General features: G+C 43.7%; 1 protein-coding gene across 3 annotated transcripts in view; it reads right to left on the bottom strand.

The window, feature by feature from the left end:
* ldlrad3 (low density lipoprotein receptor class A domain containing 3) overlaps positions 1-19,805 on the bottom strand; it is a 126,623-nt gene that overhangs the window by 66,549 nt on the left and 40,269 nt on the right. For 2 of the 3 annotated variants that reach the window (XM_069895762.1, XM_069895772.1), the window contains exon 2: positions 2,985-3,131. The exons of the other annotated variant lie outside the window; for it this stretch is intronic. In XM_069895762.1, coding sequence (XP_069751863.1) covers positions 2,985-3,131 — 147 coding nt within the window. The remainder of the gene's footprint in view (positions 1-2,984; positions 3,132-19,805) is intronic. 3 annotated transcript variants of the gene reach the window in all.

Raw genomic sequence — 19,805 nt, 5'->3', positions numbered from 1 at the left:
TCGAGATTGTGGATGCTCCAATTTCCTCCCACATTCCAAAGAGATGTTGGTTGATAGGTTAATTGATTATGGTAAATTAAGTGTGTGGGTGAGTGGTAGAATCAGAGGGAGACACACAGGAGACTGCTGAAGGAACTTGATCAGTCGTGCAGCATCAGTGGGAAGAAAAGAATGGCTGACATTCGAGCCAAATCTCTTCATCAAACAAACAAAAAATTGATCGGGTTCACTAAACATGACTTACCTTTAATAAAAAAGAGAGCATAAGAATCTTGTACACACAATGCAAAGCTGGAGGGACTCACCAGGTCAGGCAGCATCTGTGGAGAGAGATGAATGGTCTAGATTCAGAGCTGGTATCCTTTTACAAGACCTGGTCTTGAAAAAGGGAGCCCGAACCGAGACGTTCTCATTTCTCTCTGTAGATGCTGCCTGACCTGCTGAGTCCAAATAAATTTAATTTAAAAAAAAATTTAAATATGCAACACGGTAACAAGCCATTTTGACCCACGAGTCTGTGAGGCCCAATTAACCTACACCCCCTGTACTTTGAACAATGGGAGGAAACTGGAGCTCCCGGGGAAAACCCACGTAGATGTGGGGAGAATGTACAAACTCCTTACAGACAGAGCGGAATTTGAACCCCTGTCCCAATTGCTGGTGCTGTAAAGGCATTGTGCTAACCGCTACACCAATCGTGCCCCACTAAATCTGAGATGACTTTTGTTTATTAATTCAAACCTATCAAGGTGTTTATTAATGCTTTCCTTGTTCATTATTTATAAAAACTTCCCTACACAAGGGATTAGACTGACTGGCCTGTAATTTGCTGAAATGTCCCATCTGCTTTTAGCTTATAAGAGTGTAACGTTAGCTTGTGTCTAGGGAGGTGATGGAGGACTGCCATGGAAAAATCCAAAATGGAGTAGAGCTGGAAGGGTGAAATGTAGCACTTTTGTATGCTTGATAAATATGGTGGGGGAAGGGGTTATATTATTGTTGATTGAACCAAATATTCCACAGCTATCGTCAACTTAATGTTGATCCTCCTCAGTCAATATTACACCAGGCAGCTTCTATATTGCTGTGAATGATTAGTTGACTGGCTGGCCAATTCTGATTCTCAAATGCTGAACTGTCCATTAACCACTGCTTGCCCCCCCCCCCCCCCCCCCCCCTTGTTCTTGCTATTGGGAGACTATTGATCCTAGCACCATTAGTAGCTGAGAGGGCAGGCAGGGGTGGGACAGCAAGAGCAAGAGCTTGCTCTTCCAAATAGGTAGCTAAACATTGTTCAACCTGCTATGACACAAAGAGGCCATTGGGCTTGGTGGGTCCATACTGACTCACAAAAGAGCAACCCCATGGGTTGTAGCCCTGCAAATTATTTTTTTTACATGTGATTCAAAATTAAAGATTCCTTTATTGTCATGTAAGAGTACAGGACATGTTATATAACATGAAATTGGCTTCTTCCTGCCACAAGGCAGAGTCACCATTAGGGTTGCCCGCCGCCCCTGACAGTTCCAATGAAATAAAAGTAAAAGAGAGACCCTTCAGAGTCACTGTGTGTCTGTAGATTTGCCTTCAGCGCTCCCTCAGCCTCTGCCTCTGTTAGATCCACTGGCAACCCAGCACCAACACGATCAGGAAGCCTTCAGTGCCCAAGATCCTTTTGGGAGCCCTTCTTGCCCTCAGCACCCCCTCAAATCCTGGCTCCAATACCTGATCCGCATGAGCCGGTCTCCAGCAGTCCGCAGCCCGTGCGGTCCCCCAACTGCAAGTTACCCGCAGACTGTGTGGGTCCCTCCGCCGCTGGTCCACTGCCGTCGCTGTCGTCATCGTCTTGTATAGTCATCTCCTCTGCTTCCCCTTCTCAATGGGAGTGTTCTCCCCGTTTCTAGTGCCCTGTGCCTGTCTGCAGCTCCCAGGAGTTGGCAACCCTTTGTGGTCACTGCTGAGCATAGACGTTGCCATCTTGGGCTTGGACCTGTGGTTGCAGGATTTTTATCTTAAAAGCACCATTGGTGCTTTTAATAGGCCCTTTAATGCCTGTAAGTAATCGCCGGCATTAGGAACAGGCAGTTAAACCCTTCAGAGCAGTGCGTGTCTGTGGCCTCATCTCTGCTGGGTCCACACCAGCAACACCACTGTGCTCATCAGATCTCCTTTAATTCTTTTACAATTTACCGACAGGGTAATTTATAACAGTCAATCAACCCAGCAATGCGTCTTTGGAAACTGGAGCACCCAGGGGAAACCCATGTCGTCACAGGGAGAACAGCAAACTGGATACTAGCAGGAATTGTAATCAGGATCAAACCCAGATGACCCAAGCTTCTGGTTACCAAACAAGAAACAGGCAAAAGATTAACTGCCTTGTCGGTGGCTGAGTAAAGCCACATGTCTTTGGGATGTTGCAAAACCATTTTATTGCCTGTCCTTGCCTTTTGATGTTACTGCTGTACCATCTGGGCATAAAAGCAGGTTGAAGGTAAATCTGTCACACATGAACATTGTAAACGGAGTAAAGGTCAGGAAGCACAAATGCGCAGAGCATATCATAATTTCACGCAGTTCATTACATTTAGAGTGACAGTAAAATAGTTGGATGCTCTGCAAATGACTGGCAATGTGCTTCTCACTCTTGCTAGATGTGTGACTGATTATAAAATCCAGAACAGATATGAGAGTCAAAGTCAGCGAGAGAGTGTCAGAGTCGTCGAGAGGGAGTTGGTGAGAGAGAGGGAGTCAGAGAGGGGAATCGGGGGGGGGGTGGGGAGTTGGAGAAGGAGAGTTGGAGGAGGGGGAGCCAGAGAGAGAGAGAGAGAGAGAGAGAGTGAGAGTCCGAGAAAAAGAGTGAGAGTCCAAGAGAATGAAAGTCTAAGAGAGAGAGAGAGAGAGAGAGAGAGAGAGAGAGAGAGAGAGAGAGAAATCAACCTCAGAAAGCTTTGGAACAGGATAATCACAAAGCCATCACTCACGGCATTCCTTTTCATCACTCTTGTCAAAGCAGTCGGGCTGACCATCGCATTGCCAGGCCCCGGGGATACATCTGCCGTCACTACACATAAAGTTCCCAGGAATGTTGCACTCATTGGTGAAGTTGTTCCCAGGTAATAGCTGGCTTTCTATTCGGAAGACAAAGCACAAGGGAAAAACCCGAATTACCAGAAGGGCCAGATGTGCTCACTCAGTCACAGAATTCAAGCATTTATATATTTGTGAACAGAGAGCGTCATGCAACAAATACTCTGCTTGGAAGAACTCAGTGGGTCGAACAACATCAGTGGGACAAAATGAACAGTTGATGATTTGGGTTGGAACCCTTCATCACAAGTGAATGTTAATTAGGGGTCCAGTCTGAAAACACTGACCATTCTTTCCCCCCCACAGATGCTGGTTGACCCGCTGATTTCCTCCAGCAGGTGGTTTTGCTCCAGATTCCAGCATGTGTGTCTCCTGTTTGTTTTGTATATTGCGTACTTGTCTTTGCTATGCACCCGAATATGTGCACGTCTGCTACCATGCATGTGAGTTTATGCGTGCCCACGTACATGCATAAAAGCATGTGCACCTGCATGTTTACGAACTTTACTGTGGCTGTCACGAACAGTCACTAATCAGGACCAACATCAATCACATCATTACAGGTGCAGCCCTGTACAAACGTCGCAAGCTTGCAGGCATGATGTGAACCAACCAAGTCTTCCAGCAGCAGCCAAGAATCCATGGAGAGGAACGGGCCTCGATGATGGTCCCGACCCAAAACACTGACTGGCCCTCTGAGTCCCTCTGGCTTCTTGTGTCGTTCAGGCAAGACTCCAGCATCTGCAGTTCTCTTGTTGATGAGCTTACTCCTGTCACGTGGCACTCAACAACGGCTGGCTTGAAACAATTTCCCCCAGATTTTGAAGTATCCTGCCTCCTTCGATGAAAAGTGATGATTTGGATTTGGACAGCAGTGAATGGAACAAGAATTATGTGAAGTAACAACTACAAATCAATTATTTTGGCAATGCTCATCCTCCTTCTTCTGTAGGCACCAATTCTTTGAAGCTCACAAATAGTCATTCTCTCTGATAATCACAACTATTGTAACAATATTCAATTACAGAACGCAAAATAGCGAACCTGCCTTTGGAAGCCGCAGAGATCCATCCTACAGATGTGCTGGTGTTCTTTTCCAGATGTATAAGCCTTCTCACACAACACATCAAGACTTCAGGCTCAGTACTGATTGAACACAAACTGATTCTCTTGCTCTCAGGTCATGTGAAAATTTCAAGTAACACACTAGGCCCTTTCAAACTGTTGTGTAAAATGGGGTTAACCGGGCAAATTGCGCCCCAGTTACGCGGCAGTTAGAAAGGGTCTGACCCAGTCAACCCTGTCGGAATCCAACTGAATCTCTGACCTACCTCAGAGGTAGCCAGGGAATCTAGTTAAACTTACCTAGGTTGCGCCCACAGGCAATTTGAAAATGAAAATGGCCGACCTGCTTATTCTGGTGTCGTCAGCGCTTGCATGCGTGCGTCACCGGCCAGCCAGCATCCGAACATCTGGCAGTACTTCCGGTAAGTACATGACTCGTCATTGCGGGGTGGGATCCCTTTTAAATTTCCAGGTTGGTGATTTAATGGGTCACTCCCCCCGCAATTTAAAAGGTGCTTCCAGCACATTTGCCCCAGTAATTGCACCTAAGTGCTGCAGTTTAAAAGAGGCTACTGAATCCACCAAATTGAAAGAAACCCCACTGACAATTAGAAAAATATAATCGCATTTATCAGGTGCACAAGTGTGAGTTCCAGTCACCATACATCGGGGAATAGCAATTTAGCAGATTGCAGGTTCCCTTGGTTACCTGAAGCTCTCCTTCCTCTTAGTAAAATGACTGCTTCAATCAAAATTGTTTGAGTTCTGAACCTATACAATACCTGCATTGTGGAATGAAGTTTGGTTAAAGCATTGGTTGGGGAACAGCAGCATGTTTATCACAGACGCCAGCAGTAAACGTACTTTGGACTGGTCTACAGAACTAGTATTTGTGGATTTGTTACTGTCTTTTTCCAGTTAAACTTTATCACCTGTTCTGCCACCTATTATCTCTATGTTCACTGACCCACATTAACTCCGTATCAGACAAAGACTCTCGATTAAAATCCTAATCCTTGACTTTGTGCACGTGCAGCCCACCCCCTACTATGGTCATCACCAGTCCTATAATCTTTCAGCAGTGGTGGATACTACCTGGGCCCTCCCCTGACCTTTCCCCTCGTCGAATAAAGTGAACTCGTTCCATTTATTACCCTTGGGGCATGATGCCCTCACACATTCTAAACTTATCCACCAGGTATGTGCTGGGAATATTCCAGTTGGTGTTTGGTTGGAGGAGGGGAGGGAAAACTTCATTAACATCAAACAAAACTTTACCACATAGATGGTGTCATGAAGGGATCGGGTGGCATTCATGGGCCATGCCCCCCCAAATGAGTTATTCCCTCCCCCCACCCATCCAAGCCTTTGGCACAAAACTTTGCATGGGCAAAGGGCAGGGCATAGTCCCTGGAACTCACCCTGGTTCCTCACCCCTAGCCAGTGGCTGCTCTTTGGGATGCAGATCCCCATCCCCGCATTGATGAGACCAGTGGCCCCCCACCCACCCCGTGCAGCTCCAGTCAGGGTATTGAGTACACCATGCAAATTCTTTAAGTCACTTCCGAGTTGCGACTGCACCCTCGGCTCCATCAGCGGAGATAAGGTGTGTTCTCCCATGGGGTTTCTGGGTATTTCTGGCGGCCGTGAAACTGGCCTCTGCGCTGTTTGGTGTTCTGTGATGTTCACCCCAGTCACTTTTCAAAAGTCCAGGTGCCCCAGGTTTCCTGAGTCTGGTTTGGCATTTTGGATACTCAATAGTGATGGACTCTGAATGAGAGCACTTTAATAAATTTAGAGTTTCGAGAGCAGATTTTACCATTGACGTAATCATAACCGATACAGTTGTGTGCTGGTAAAACATTTACGTGTTTGAGCCATTGATCGAGCAATTTGTAAAATGGGAGCATATCTCATTAAATTATAATAATTGATACATAGGTGAATGTGGTATTTCTGTGAACCTTGATTGACGGGTGGACCCAGGACTAACGCAAGCCCACATTGACAAGTGGTTACCTTACCTTCTGGGCCCCAAGGCTTCACCCTACTCAGCCTGATGGTTAAATCCATCACTAACTTGCAGGAAGACCAATCCTCTGATCACTTTCTTCCACAATCCCAAATACCTGAGCTCCCTGACAAGCTTCTACTTCTTCCTACTCCCGGATCCTCAAAGTCTCTCTCCACACATTTCTGATCCTCTCCACCTCTGTGAGATTCTTTAAAATCCACCAACCAAACTTTTATTCCCCTGCCCTAATGTCTTCTTTGCTGTCTCAATGACATTGGGCTTCATGACATTCCTGTGAAAAGCCTTGTAAAATTTCACTAAGTTTCAGGGTCCAGGGCCATTACAAAATTTTTTTAAATGGATGAGGATTAACATTTTTCCAGCATTTTAGATATTAATTTCACATTTAAAACATCTGCACTTATTTCTAACAAAATACCCCCAAAGTTCTTGGAACAATGTAATATGAGGTTTATTCATGAAGTTGAATCATTTAATTCTCCTTGCCCTTCACATTGGGCTTAGAGGAAGTAACAATATAACTATAGAACAGTTTACAGCGTGGAAACAGGCCATATCCTTTGAGTCCACGCCGGTTCACTTGAACAACTCCACTAGTTCCCCCCTTCCACTTTCTGCTCCCTCATATCCATGTACACATCCAACCTTCTCTTAAATGACAGAAAGGACCCTGCCGCAACTATCTCCTCTGGAAGATCATTCCATTCTGCCACTACTCTCTGAGTGAAGAAGCATCCTCTAAAATTTTTCCTAAAGTTTTGTCCTCTTATCCTTAACTTATGCCCTCTTGTTCCAACCTCCCCTGCCCTCAGGGGAAAGAGTCTACTCACGTCTAGTTTATCTATTCCCTTCATAATTTTAAATACTTCTATTAAATCCCCTCTCAACTGTCTACGTACCAATGAACAAAGTCCCAGTCTCCTTAGTCTTTCTCCATACTCTAGATGATGTAAGCCAGGCAACATCCTTGTAAATCTTCTCTACACCCTCTCCACCTTATCTATATCCTTCCTTTAATTTGGAGACCAGAACTGAACACAATACTCCACACCTGGCCTCACCAATGCCTTAAACAGTCGTAGCATCACTTCCCAGTTCCTATACTCTACACTATGATTTATGAAGGCCAGCATACCATATGCCTTCTTAACCACCCTGTCTTCATGGGAATCCACCTTCAATGAACTCTGTATCATAACTCCAAGATTCCTCTGTGTACCTTAATGCCCTCCCTTTCACTGTAAAATAACTGTACAATAATGGTTTAATCACAGAGGGGAGGAGGGCATGCTTTTGAACCTGATGCAATATCAAGAGGATGCTATTATGGCGACAGCGACCTGGGTTCAAATCTGACGCTGGCTCTGAGGAGTTTGTACGTCTTCCCTGTGACTTGCGTGGGATTTCCCTGGGTGCTGTGGATTCCTCTCACCCTGCAAAAGCATTCGGGGCTGGTAGGTTAATTGGGTGTAATTAGATGGCGTGGTGAGAATATTTTTGTTTGTGTTCGGTTTATCACAGTAGTGGTCCCTCCTTATCTGCGGTTTCTGTTACCCACAGTCAACTACGGACCAAAAATATTAAATGGAAAATTCCAGAAATAAACAATTCATAAATTTTTAAATTGTGCTCCATTCTGAGTAGCATGATGAAATCTTGCACCATCCCGCCCAGGACGTGAATCATCCCTTTGTCCAGTGTATTCACGTTGTACATACTGCCCGGCTGTTTTTCATTTAGTAGCCGTCTTGGTTATCAGAATGGCAGTCGTGATTTCACATTTCTTGTGTTCAAGTAACCCGTTTTTAAAAAAATATTGTTATAATTGTACTTTTTTATTATTAGTTATTGTTGTTAATCTCTTATCTTGCCTAATTTATAAATTAAACTTTATCATAGATGTGTATGTAAAGGAAAAACATGGTATATAATCAGGTTTGGTACTCTCCATGATTTCAGACATCTTCTCGGGGTCTTGGAACATATCCCCTGCGGATAAGGGGGGGGGGGGGGGGGGAAAACTACTTTTTCTTTTGAATATTTTATTTAAGTTTTAAGAAAGTAAAGAATATAAGACAATACATCTTCTTTAGCTTGGCTTCGCGGACGAAGATTTATGGAGGGGGTAAAAAGTCCACGTCAGCTGCAGGCTCGTTTGTGGCTGACAAGTCCGATGCGGGACAGGCAGACACGATTGCAGCGGCTGCAAGGGAAAATTGGTGGGTTGGAGTTGGGTGTTGGGTTTTTCCTCCTTTGCCTTTTGTCAGTGAGGTGGGCTCTGCGGTCTTCTTCAAAGGAGGTTGCTGCCCGCCAAACTGTGAGGCTCCAAGATGCACGGTTTGAGGCGTTATCAGCCCACTGGCGGTGGTCAATGTGGCAGGCACCAAGAGATTTCTTTAGGCAGTCCTTGTACCTTTTCTTTGGTGCACCTCTGTCACGGTGGCCAGTGGAGAGCTCGCCATATAACACGATCTTGGGAAGGCGATGGTCCTCCATTCTGGAGACGTGACCCATCCAGCGCAGCTGGATCTTCAGCAGCGTGGACTCGATGCTGTCGACCTCTGCCATCTCGAGTACTTCGACATTAGGGGTGTAAGCGCTCCAATGGATGTTGAGGATGGAGCGGAGACAATGCTGGTGGAAGCGTTCTAGGAGCCGTAGGTGGTGCCGGTAGAGGACCCAAGATTCGGAGCCGAACAGGAGTGTGGGTATGACAACGGCTCTGTATACGCTTATCTTTGTGAGGTTTTTCAGTTGGTTGTTTTTCCAGACTCTTTTGTGTAGTCTTCCAAAGGCGCTATTTGCCTTGGCGAGTCTGTTGTCTATCTCCTTGTCGATCCTTGCATCTGATGAAATGGTGCAGCCGAGATAGGTAAACTGGTTGACCGTTTTGAATTTTGTGTGCCCGATGGAGATGTGGGGGGGCTGGTAGTCATGGTGGGGAGCTGGCTGATGGAGGACCTCAGTTTTCTTCAGGCTGACTTCCAGGCCAAACATTTTGGCAGTTTCCGCAAAGCAGGACGTCAAACGCTGAAGAGCTGGCTCTGAATGGGCAACTAAAGCGGCATCATCTGCAAAGAGTAGTTCACGGACAAGTTTCTCTTGTGTCTTGGTGTGAGCTTGCAGGCGCCTCAGATTGAAGAGACTGCCATCCGTGCGGTACCGGATGTAAACAGCGTCTTCATTGTTGGGGTCTTTCATGGCTTGGTTCAGCATCATGCTGAAGAAGACTGAAAAGAGGGTTGGTGCGAGAACACAGCCTTGCTTCACGCCATTGTTAATGGAGAAGGGTTCAGAGAGCTCATTGCTGTATCTGACCCGACCTTGTTGGTTTTCGTGCAGTTGGATAATCATGTTGAGGAACTTTGGGGGACATCCGATGCGCTCTAGTATTTGCCAAAGCCCTTTCCTGCTCACGGTGTAGAAGGCTTTGGTGAGGTCAACAAAGTTGATGTAGAGTCCTTTGTTTTGTTCTCTGCACTAACAATAATACACTGAATATAAAATCTTAGAAAAATATTCATAAGGTCCGAAAATATAAAAAGGAAAGAAAGGAGAGTCCCTCTTTTCCCAGTGTCCCCTCCCCAGATTTGAAAGAAAGGGGGACAGGCAGCAAAGAATAGAGGGAGATAAAAAGAAAGAAAATAGAAAAGAAAAACCAACAGGAGCAAGGTTCGACATCTCAGAGTCACATCATTTAAAAAATATTAAATTTCTAATAAGGAGTATACCATCTGACAAATATCAAAATAAATTATACAGACTGGGCATTTAAGTAACCTAAATAGGGTTGCCAAATTTTGGCAAACATATGATATCTATTCCTCAGACTATAAGGCATACAACTTTGCCCTTCCAGGTTCCAATGATCAATATGAAGTTGGGAATCGGATTTCCATGTTACCGCTACACAGTTCCTGGCTATTGACAACGCAATTTTAATAAATTTAGATTTACTTCTGGAGAAGTTAACTTTTGTAACTGCGAAATTCCCCAGAAGAAACAATTCTGGGTCTAGAGGGAAGGTCACCCCCACAATTTCTGTCAACACTCTCCCCAATTCTATCCAAAAGGATCTTAATTTCATGCATAACCAGGTGGAATGTGAAAAGGTACCAATGTTTATTCAACACTTAAAATACCTGTCAGAAAATTCTGCTTTATTTTTATGCATTTTTTGAGGTGTGAGGTATAATTGATAAGGTTGGGGGGGGGGGGGGGGGAAGAAACTATTATATTGCATAACACAAACCATATCTGTTCAGTGGACAATTAACAGCGACTTAGCAGCTGAATGAAACAAAGCAATTAAGGAGTGCTCCTGATAGAAGATTCCCTGAGGAGGAGTCTACTGCATTCGGCCCACTCAGTCAGCATTGACCCATTTATACTCTTATTCTCCCTACATTTCTATCAATGTCCCCAAGATTCTTTACTCACCACCATGGGCAATTTTCAGCAGCAAATTACCCTACCTACTAACGGCCCGTCTTTGGCATGCGGGAGAACAGAACATCTGGAGGAAACTCATGGGGAGAAGGAGAAAACTCTACCCATGGAGCACCAAAGATCAGTATTAAACCTGGGACAGAGTTACGAGGCAGCCACTGAACTAGCTGTGTCACTGAGGCAGTAAACAAAGCAGCTGCTACTACAGTTCAACATAAAAATAGTACATTTTTAGGATTCCTTGTACACTACATTGACATCAATCAAGCAAAAATAGCTTGGGTATATTTAGGCCTTTCCACCAATCTTAACAGCTTCACCGATGACGAAGTCATTTCATTGCCAGTGTTGTGATCAAGTATCAGAACATTACAGCATAGTAAAGGCCCTGCTGCCCATGATGTTGTGCCGACGTATATAAGCTGACTCAACAATCTAAACCTTCCCTACCTCACACCCATAACCCTCTACTTTTTCTTGCATTCATGTGCCTGACTAAGAGTCTTTTAAATAGCCCAATAGTTCTCACCTCAGTTTAAAAAAAACATACCCCTGATTTTTCTCTAAATTTTCCACCATTATGCTGTTTATAATCTTGTAGGCCTTTCTTCACTAAGAGAAAAGCCCTAGCTCTGTTAACCTTGCCTCATAAGACACATTCTCTAATTTAGGCAATCACCTCTGCACCCTCTCCAAAGACTCCACATTTTTCTGTAAAGAGGCAACCAGAACTGAGCACAATATTCCAAGTGTGGTCTAACCAGAGTATTAAAGAGCTGCCACATTACCTCATGACTCTTGAACTCAATCCCCCAACTAATGAAGGCCAGCATACCATAAGCCTTATTTTAAAAAAAGCTTTATAAACTTTTAAAAACAACGTAAAATCAATAATAATAGCAGAAAAAATCATTTTTATACAATATAATAACCCCCCCTCACTCCCCCCTCAGCCAGCCCCCTCCAAGGGAGCAAAAAAAAAACATAAAACATATACAGTATTTTAAGATATTTCCAAACCCATATATTCTAAATAAGATAACCACATTTTAACAAAAAAAAGAGTAATTATCATGTAAATTATATGCTATTGTTTTCTCCATATACAAGATCTCAATTCATTATGCCAACATACTATATCAATCTCTACATTGTCTTTCCAAGTAATTGCTACACATTTTCGTGCCACAGATAACGCCATACGAACAAATGCAATTTGAAACTTATCCAACCCCAAGCCAGTCAACAAAACCATAAAACCCAATAAAAGAAATCTCTGGATCTAATGGTAATTTAATTTTAATTAATTTCTCCAAAACCAACCTGATTTTTTCCCAAAATGGTTTTACCCTATCACAACCCACCAAACTGCATGCAAAAAAGTTCCAGTACTTAACCCACATCTAAAACAAGAATCCAAATTACTAAATCTGTTTTTTTTTTCCAATTTCTCAGGAATCAAATATAAATGATGCAAAAATTATAATTAACCAAACCATATCTTACATTAGTCAATTTAGTTACCCATTCATGACACATAACCTCCCAATCCTCTTGAGGTATAACATAAGTTAAATCACTTTCCCATTTATTTCTAGATTTCTCCAAATTCAGTTTTTCCATAGTTTCCAGTGACAATCGATACATATCTGAATTAAAACCTCCCTTTGGTATAAAGGAAATCAAAGATTCAAATTTAGTTAACTGAGGTAGACTCATCTCTTTACCATAATTATCTTTTATCAGAGCTCTGAGTTGATAATACACAAGTAAAGAATTTACCGGTATACCAAATTTCTCCCTCAATTGATTAAAAGAAAGAAACTGTCCTTCTTCAAAACAGTCCTGAATCACTTTTATACCCTGAAAATACCATATTTTTAGATACCTATTAAACATTGATGTAATGTTCTATGATACTTTGATATAACGGAGTTTGAATTGTTAATTTACCCATCCCCTCCCTCCGTAACACAGACCCCAGCCCCTCCCTCCATAACAGACCCCAGCCCCTCCCTCCATAACAGACCCCAGCCCCTCCCTCCATAACAGACCCCAGCCCCTCCCTCCATAACAGACCCCAGCCCCTCCCTCCATAACAGACCCCAGCCCCTCCCTCCATAACAGACCCCAGCCCCTCCCTCCATAACAGACCCCAGCCCTCCCTCCGTAACACAGACCCCAGCCCTCCCTCCGTAACACAGACCCCAGCCCTCCCTCCGTAACACAGACCCCAGCCCCTCCCTCCGTACCAAATACAGACCCCCAACCCCTCCCTCCGTACCAATTACAGACCTCAGCCCCTCCCTTCGTACCAAATACAGACCCCAGCCCCTCCCTCCATACCAAATACAGACCCCAGCCCCTCCCTCCATACCAAATACAGACCCCAGCACCTCCCTCCCTCCATACTAATTATAGACCCCAGCCCCTCCCTCCATTCTAATTACATACCCCAGCTCCTCCATCAGTACCAATTACAGACACCAGTCCCTCCCTCTGTACCAATTACAGATCCCAGCCCCTCCCTCCATACTAATTACAGACCTCAGCCCCTCCCTCCATACTAATTACAGACCCCAGCCCCTCCCTCCATGCCCAGGTGCTCCTTCCATAATTACAGACCCCAGCCCCTTCCTTCAATTCTGTTTAGAGAGCCCACGATGAATTGGTAGTAGCCTCTCTGATGCCTCAATTCCCCAGAGCAGGAATAATGCTTTCTAGAAGCTTTATTAAACTGAGGGGGTGAGGATAGCAAATGGGGACAGGTTCATGGACAGGACTAGGGTATCAGTGAAATAGTGGGCAGGGGGGAGCCTGCTGGCATAGTCTGCAGGTCCATCTTGTCTACCCTTCCATTTTCAAATTATACCTAAAAATAAATTCCTCTTCCAAAGGACACTTCTCCAATTTCATCACTTTATTAACAACAGGTTTTGTGGGGGATAGGTACAGCCATCAGTTCAACCAAACTCCATGTCAGTATTGGCGTGAATTCTAGAATCAATTATTGAATTGTTTATTGTCACCAACGTAAAGCATTGTTTCGCATGCTATCCAGGCAAATCAACCCCTAGTTAATTACAGCCAGTAGTGCAATAATAAAACCAAAGTGTGGAGAGAAACACAATAGGCTGCAGACGTAGTGATTGTAGTAAACACACCGAAATTCTAGAGGAACTCAGCTGATCTATTCAGCATCTATCAGAGACAAAGATATATTAGCGACGTTTCAGGTCTGAGCCCTTCAAGGAAAAGATCAGAAAAGAAAGAAGCAGATTATATCAGAAAGTCTCAGAATTCAAACAATGGGGAAGGAATCCAGACCAACAAAAGGTGTTAAGGGACTAAGTACAATTTATTTTGTCTGCGTGAAAAGGAGACAGGGAATGGAGAGACCAAGGGGAAAGAAGGAGGTGGATGGGGGGGTGTGGTTTAACAAAAGCCAGAGAAGTCGATAATAATGTCATCTGGTCGGAGGGTGCCCAATCAGAAGATGAAGTTTTGTTCCTCCAATTACGGTGGTCTCATTCTCACACGAAGTTAAAGAATGTAGGATGGAGTGCTACAGTTAGTCAAAGAATGCAGGGTTCAGTGTTATCGTCGGTCAAGGAGTGCGGTGTTAGTAAGACAAGGTGCAGGGTGTAGAGAAAGTTACAGTTAAAGTGCAGGGATATCCTTTTACCAGTGAGAGGCCTATGTAAGAGTGTGATAACAGAAGGGAGCTTAAATCTGGAGATACATGTTTTCAAGCTCATGCATCTGCTGCCCCAGTGGAGGGGAGTGGGAGACACTGGAGCGCATGATTGGGTGAGACATGTCATTTGATGTGTTGGCAGCTTACCAGAGACTGTGAGAGAAATAGACAAAGGAGGGAAGGTTTGTTTGTGGAAAGGCCTGAGCTGTGTTCACAATGACCTCTATCTCCCTTAAAGGGCCATCAGAATTATTCTGGATTTTCTGACGAGTGCACAGGGGATTTGCCCTGACAGAGTGATGCAGTGGCAGACAACAAAAGGAAAGAAATTTATAATGAGGATCGTGAGTTTATTGTCATACACATTCTACAATGTACACATTCACCACAATGGATTTAGAAACACAAGTAATGACAGAAAATTGAAATGGGTGGTAAATAGAAAGATTTCCTTAAATTCCCTTAAAGTAGTCGTAGTGGGTAATTGACATGCTGAAGTGGATGGGATAACAATCGAGTGAGAGAATCTGAATGAAGAGCTGTGATGTGAGAAATCTTTGATGCTTGGCCGTCACAAAGTTTTACACAAATGGCAACAAGTAAGCTTCGTACTCCATTTGTCAATGGTGCCACAGAGAAGGAGGTGAGTCACAAGCACAGGAGAACACTGTAGCATTAGTCCATTCTAAAGCAGAGTGGCCAACCTTTAAACTTTTAATATAAGACATACATACAGTAATGTTAACAGGCCATTTCGGCCTATGAGTACATACTGGGGGATGTAGGTTAATTGGGCAGCACAGATTTGTGGGCCGTAATAGCCTGTTACCATGCTGTATGTCTAAATTAAAAGGTTGGCCACCCTTGCTCTAAAGCATAACAGTGACAACAGCAGCACAAAAAAGATGACACAACTTCAGACTGTTCACTGTGGTGTCTTGGAGCAACCCAATAGGTGAATTAGGTGCAGGAGCAGGTCACTCAACCACCAAAACTTGTTCCATCATTCAATAAAACCATGGTTGATTCAGCTTTAACTTCAGCCCTACATTCCCACTACTCCCAGTTATTTACCAAGTTTATATCCACCTCTGGCTTAAAAATGTTCAAAGACTGTGCATTCACTGCCTCTTGGCTCTACGCCCAAGTTTCAAAGACTTACGACTCATTAAAAAGAGAAAAAAAACCTCATCTGTCTCAAATGGGTGACCCTTTATTTTTAAATAAATCACAATGCACGTTTTCAATAGTCACTCAATACTCTTTGAAACTCCAGCAGATACAATGTTCAGTATTTCCTCTTAAGATAACTCTCCCGTTCCAGCCATAGTCCAGTAAAACCTTCTTTCAACCGTTTGCAATGCATTTATATCCTTTATAAATGGAGACCAATACCGTACACAGTGGTCTCTATAATCACTGAAACATTACCTCCTTACGTTTGTATTGCGTGCAGAGGCAGGGAGATTAGAAGGCAGAAATCAGAGAATGGGAAGGCATTAGGACTAAAAAAGACTGGAGATCAAGGGTGATAGAAGTGTGACCAGAGGTGGGATTGCAGAAGTGAACAAACAGGAATTTAGAGCAAGGAGAAGGGATCAGAGAGCAAAGTAGCCCTCTTGAGTGGCACCCCATCCGCATCCTAAACATCCACCAACTCCACGGCTGGTGCAATGCAATTCCACCGTGACATCTTCAAAGTCTGCTCAAAGCTACATTGACTACCTCTGAACCTCACCACCCAAAGGAAGACAAGGGCAGCAGGGACAGGGCAATAATATCACCTGCAGGGCCCACTCCCGATTACATTTTCAAATTAGCAGGATGGGCTGCTCGGATCCTTCACCGTCACCACGCCCACATTCTGAAAACCCTATCCCCATCACCGGATGGCTCAACACCATCTTTTCCAAGGCAACTTAGAATGGAGAGGAAAAGCTGATCTTGCCACCACATCCTGAAAAATGAAGAAAAAACAAAGAGGATGTCTGTTGAAGTTACTTATTATTCTGCATAATGTATTATTTTGCACCTTGCAAAATGTGGTGAACTCTTTTACACTGCACATCCAGGGATTCAGTACAGAAAATATGACCACATTGTAATTACACACATTTAAAAGTGATAAAGGGTGTAAATGGATGAACTCTTCTGCAAGAGGGATCAACATAAAGTAATTGGCAAAAAACACCAAAGAAATGAAAATGGTTTGAATGTAATAAGTTATGATCTGGAAGGTACAGCTGGAAAGGTGGTGGATGCATTCTCACTATTCATTTTCAAAAGACAAATGGATGTCTACTCAAAGAGGAAATGTTCACAGGGCTTTGGGAGTAGAGTTTCAAAGATCTAGCACATGCACGGAAATAAATTGCCTCCTTATGGAAAACATGATTCTGTGATGACAGAATGTACAATTAGAGTAAGCCTTTGGTTTATGTTAAATTGCATACCTCTACGTTGAAAGATACATGGTTCAAACACTGTTCCAAGTAGGGAGATTTATGTTTAACAAGTCCCGCCAAGAATACCTCTCTGGGCACATTTCAAATGGAAAAGGTTGCCACTTCCCCGCCATACCAGCAACTTCTCTCCCCTCCTGATAAGGACGGCGACATAAGACAGCAGATTATTCCGCCCATCGAGTGTGCCTTGCCATTCAATCATCAGCTGATCCATTTTCCCACAGCCCCAATGCCCGGCTTTCTCTTCATAACCTTTGGCTAATCAAGAACCAATCAATCTCTCCCTTAACTACACCCAAAGACTTGGCCTTCATAACTGCCTGTGGCCAACAAATTCCACAGATTCATCAACCTCTGGCGAGAGAAATTCCTCTGTTCTAAATGGATGCCCTTCAATTCTGAGGTTGTGCCCTTTTCTCCTAGAGTCTATTTTTTTTTACAGTCCCTTTAAAAATGGCGAAACGAGGGTATGATGAACAATACATGAGGTCCGGATTCACATCCTTCTATGATGGTGGTCATAAGGTTCTTGGAAATTACTCTCTGTGGCCATCCACGTTGAAGCTGCAACTGACGAAGATTCATTTGCAACCCAACAAGGATGTGAACTTTTTCCAAGCGAATGGAAGGGAGCTTGAAGCATCAGTGCTTGGATAGAAGTGGAGCATTTCTACAACAAGAAAAAAGTGAATCATAGAAGCTTCTTCTGTTGTCAGCCTTCTCATTGAACAACAGAAGAAACCTCACACAGTTAGAAAAAGACTGATCAAGCCATGTGCCCTGACAATAGCTCGGATTGTGCTTGGAGAGGAAAGTGAAATGAAGCTGAAAAAAAAATCACTTGTCAGATTCTATAGGGCGAAGGAGGATTGCTGATTTATCTAATGACACAAAAGAACAGGAGATTACAGAAACCAAGGATGCTACATTTGGATTGTCCTCAATTCAGCTGGATGAATTCACAGATGTTTCGACTTGTTCCCAGCTTTTTGCCTGTGAACCTCCTTTGAACCTTTTGTAGTGACAGCACATTCTTTCCTAAACGAGGAGCCCAAAACTGCTCACAATACTCCAAATGAGGTCTCATAGAGCCTCAACATTCACATTCCTGCTCTTAAATCCTATTCCTCTGGAAACTAATGCCAGCATTCTTTTTGCCCTCTTCATCACGGACTTCAATTTGTGTTTACCTTCAGGCTATTCAGCACGAGAACTCCCAGGCTCCTTTGCATCTGGGAATTTTCAATTTTTCTTTTTACAGCCATTCCTCTCATGGGCTCATCAACCATCTACTCCAAGAAGTCATCTTGTGGGCATTTTACAAATTCTCTCTTGAAATCCAATCCCAACCTACTTGCATGTTAAAATCCCTCATGACGAGTGTCTTTCTAACGCACCTTTTCTATTTGCTGTTGTAATTTGTTACCCACATCCCAGCTACTGTTTGGAGGTCTGTATACAACTGCCAACAATGTCCTTTCACCCTTTCCATTTCTTAACCCAACCCAAAATGATTCTATATCCTCTGCTCTTATGTCACTTCCTTCTTATGATTTAATATTCTTCCTTAGCAACAGAGCCACCCCACCCCTTCTACTTACCTTCCTATCTTTTCCATACACAGTGTATCCTTGGACATTCAGCTCCCAATGACATCCATCCTATAACCATGACTCCGTGATGGCCACAACATCATACCTGCCAGTCTGTAACCGTAATACAAGGTCATCCATTTCTTATGCTGCGTGCATTTAAATACAAAACCTTCAGCCATGTATTTGTTGCTTTTTTGAATCTGTGCCCCTGTTGCATTGCAAGTCATCCCCATGGCTGCAATTTTGCCCTATCTGCCTGTCCTTCCACTCAAACTCCCTACCAACAATCCCTACGTGTGCCAACCACCTCTTCCGCTGCCTCTTCACTCTGGTTCCCACCCACCTGCAAATCTAGTTTAAAGCCCCCAACCCCCAATAGCATTTACAAACTTCCCTGCCAGGATATTGGTTCCCCTCTAGTTCAGGTGCAAACTGTCCATTTACATCATTCACCCATCTTTGTAAAAACCTGTGATTTCAGATCAAATCTGGTCTTGAACCCTCCCACTTCGATTCACTATGCTGTGTAAACCGACTCAAGTCATTCGAGATTAGTGCTCTGACAAGTCACGAGCAGATCCCCCCCGCTGACTCCACTTTCAGTTTGAGCAGATGTTTTCAAACATTTTCTTTCCACTCACATACCACCTTAAGTAATCCCTATGCCATCAGTGCTCTGTGATTAGTAAGGGATTACTAATGAGTATGTGAGTGGAAAGAATAAGTTTGAAAACCACTGAGTTTTCATTCACCAAATGGATTATCTGAAGCAGAGAAAGTCTTGGGATGATTGACCTTTAGCTTTAAGAAATTCTGAAGCATTTTAGAGTCATGGCCCTCCACCACAGAAGCTGGCCCTTCAACATCGTCAATATTAACTATCAACCACCCATTTGCACTGACCCTATTAAATGCTAATTAATAATTCACTTATTATTCTCCCTACATTCTCAAGTCAAGTCACCTTTATTTATCATTCATACCATGCTTGCACGGTAAAGAGATGGCATTTATCCAGGACCACAGAGCAGATTTACATAAATAGAAGTTAAAATATTAAGCCGTATACAGTAAAAGTCCACAGTACACTAGCCACATATGTTCTGGGAATTAAGGTGCCTGATGGCTTGGGGGAAAAATACCATTTCCCAATCTGGACGTCAGGACCCAAGTGCTCCAGTACCTCCTACCAGATGGCAGAAGGGACAAAAGTTTGCATGAGGGGTGTGTGGAGTCCTTCACAATATTTATTGCTTTCCGCGTGCATCGTGTGTTGTAGATGTCCGTCATGGTAGGAAGGGAGCCCCAATGATCTTTTCTGCTGACTTCACTATCCCCTGCAGGATTTTGCAGTCCAGGGAAGTACAGCTTCCAAACCAGGTGGTGATACAGTTGCCCAGAATGCTCTC

The sequence above is a fragment of the Narcine bancroftii genome, chromosome 1 (genome assembly GCF_036971445.1).
Source record: "Narcine bancroftii isolate sNarBan1 chromosome 1, sNarBan1.hap1, whole genome shotgun sequence".
In the NCBI taxonomy this organism is placed as follows: domain Eukaryota; kingdom Metazoa; phylum Chordata; class Chondrichthyes; order Torpediniformes; family Narcinidae; genus Narcine; species Narcine bancroftii.
This window is presented reverse-complemented; position numbering and strand designations above follow the sequence as displayed.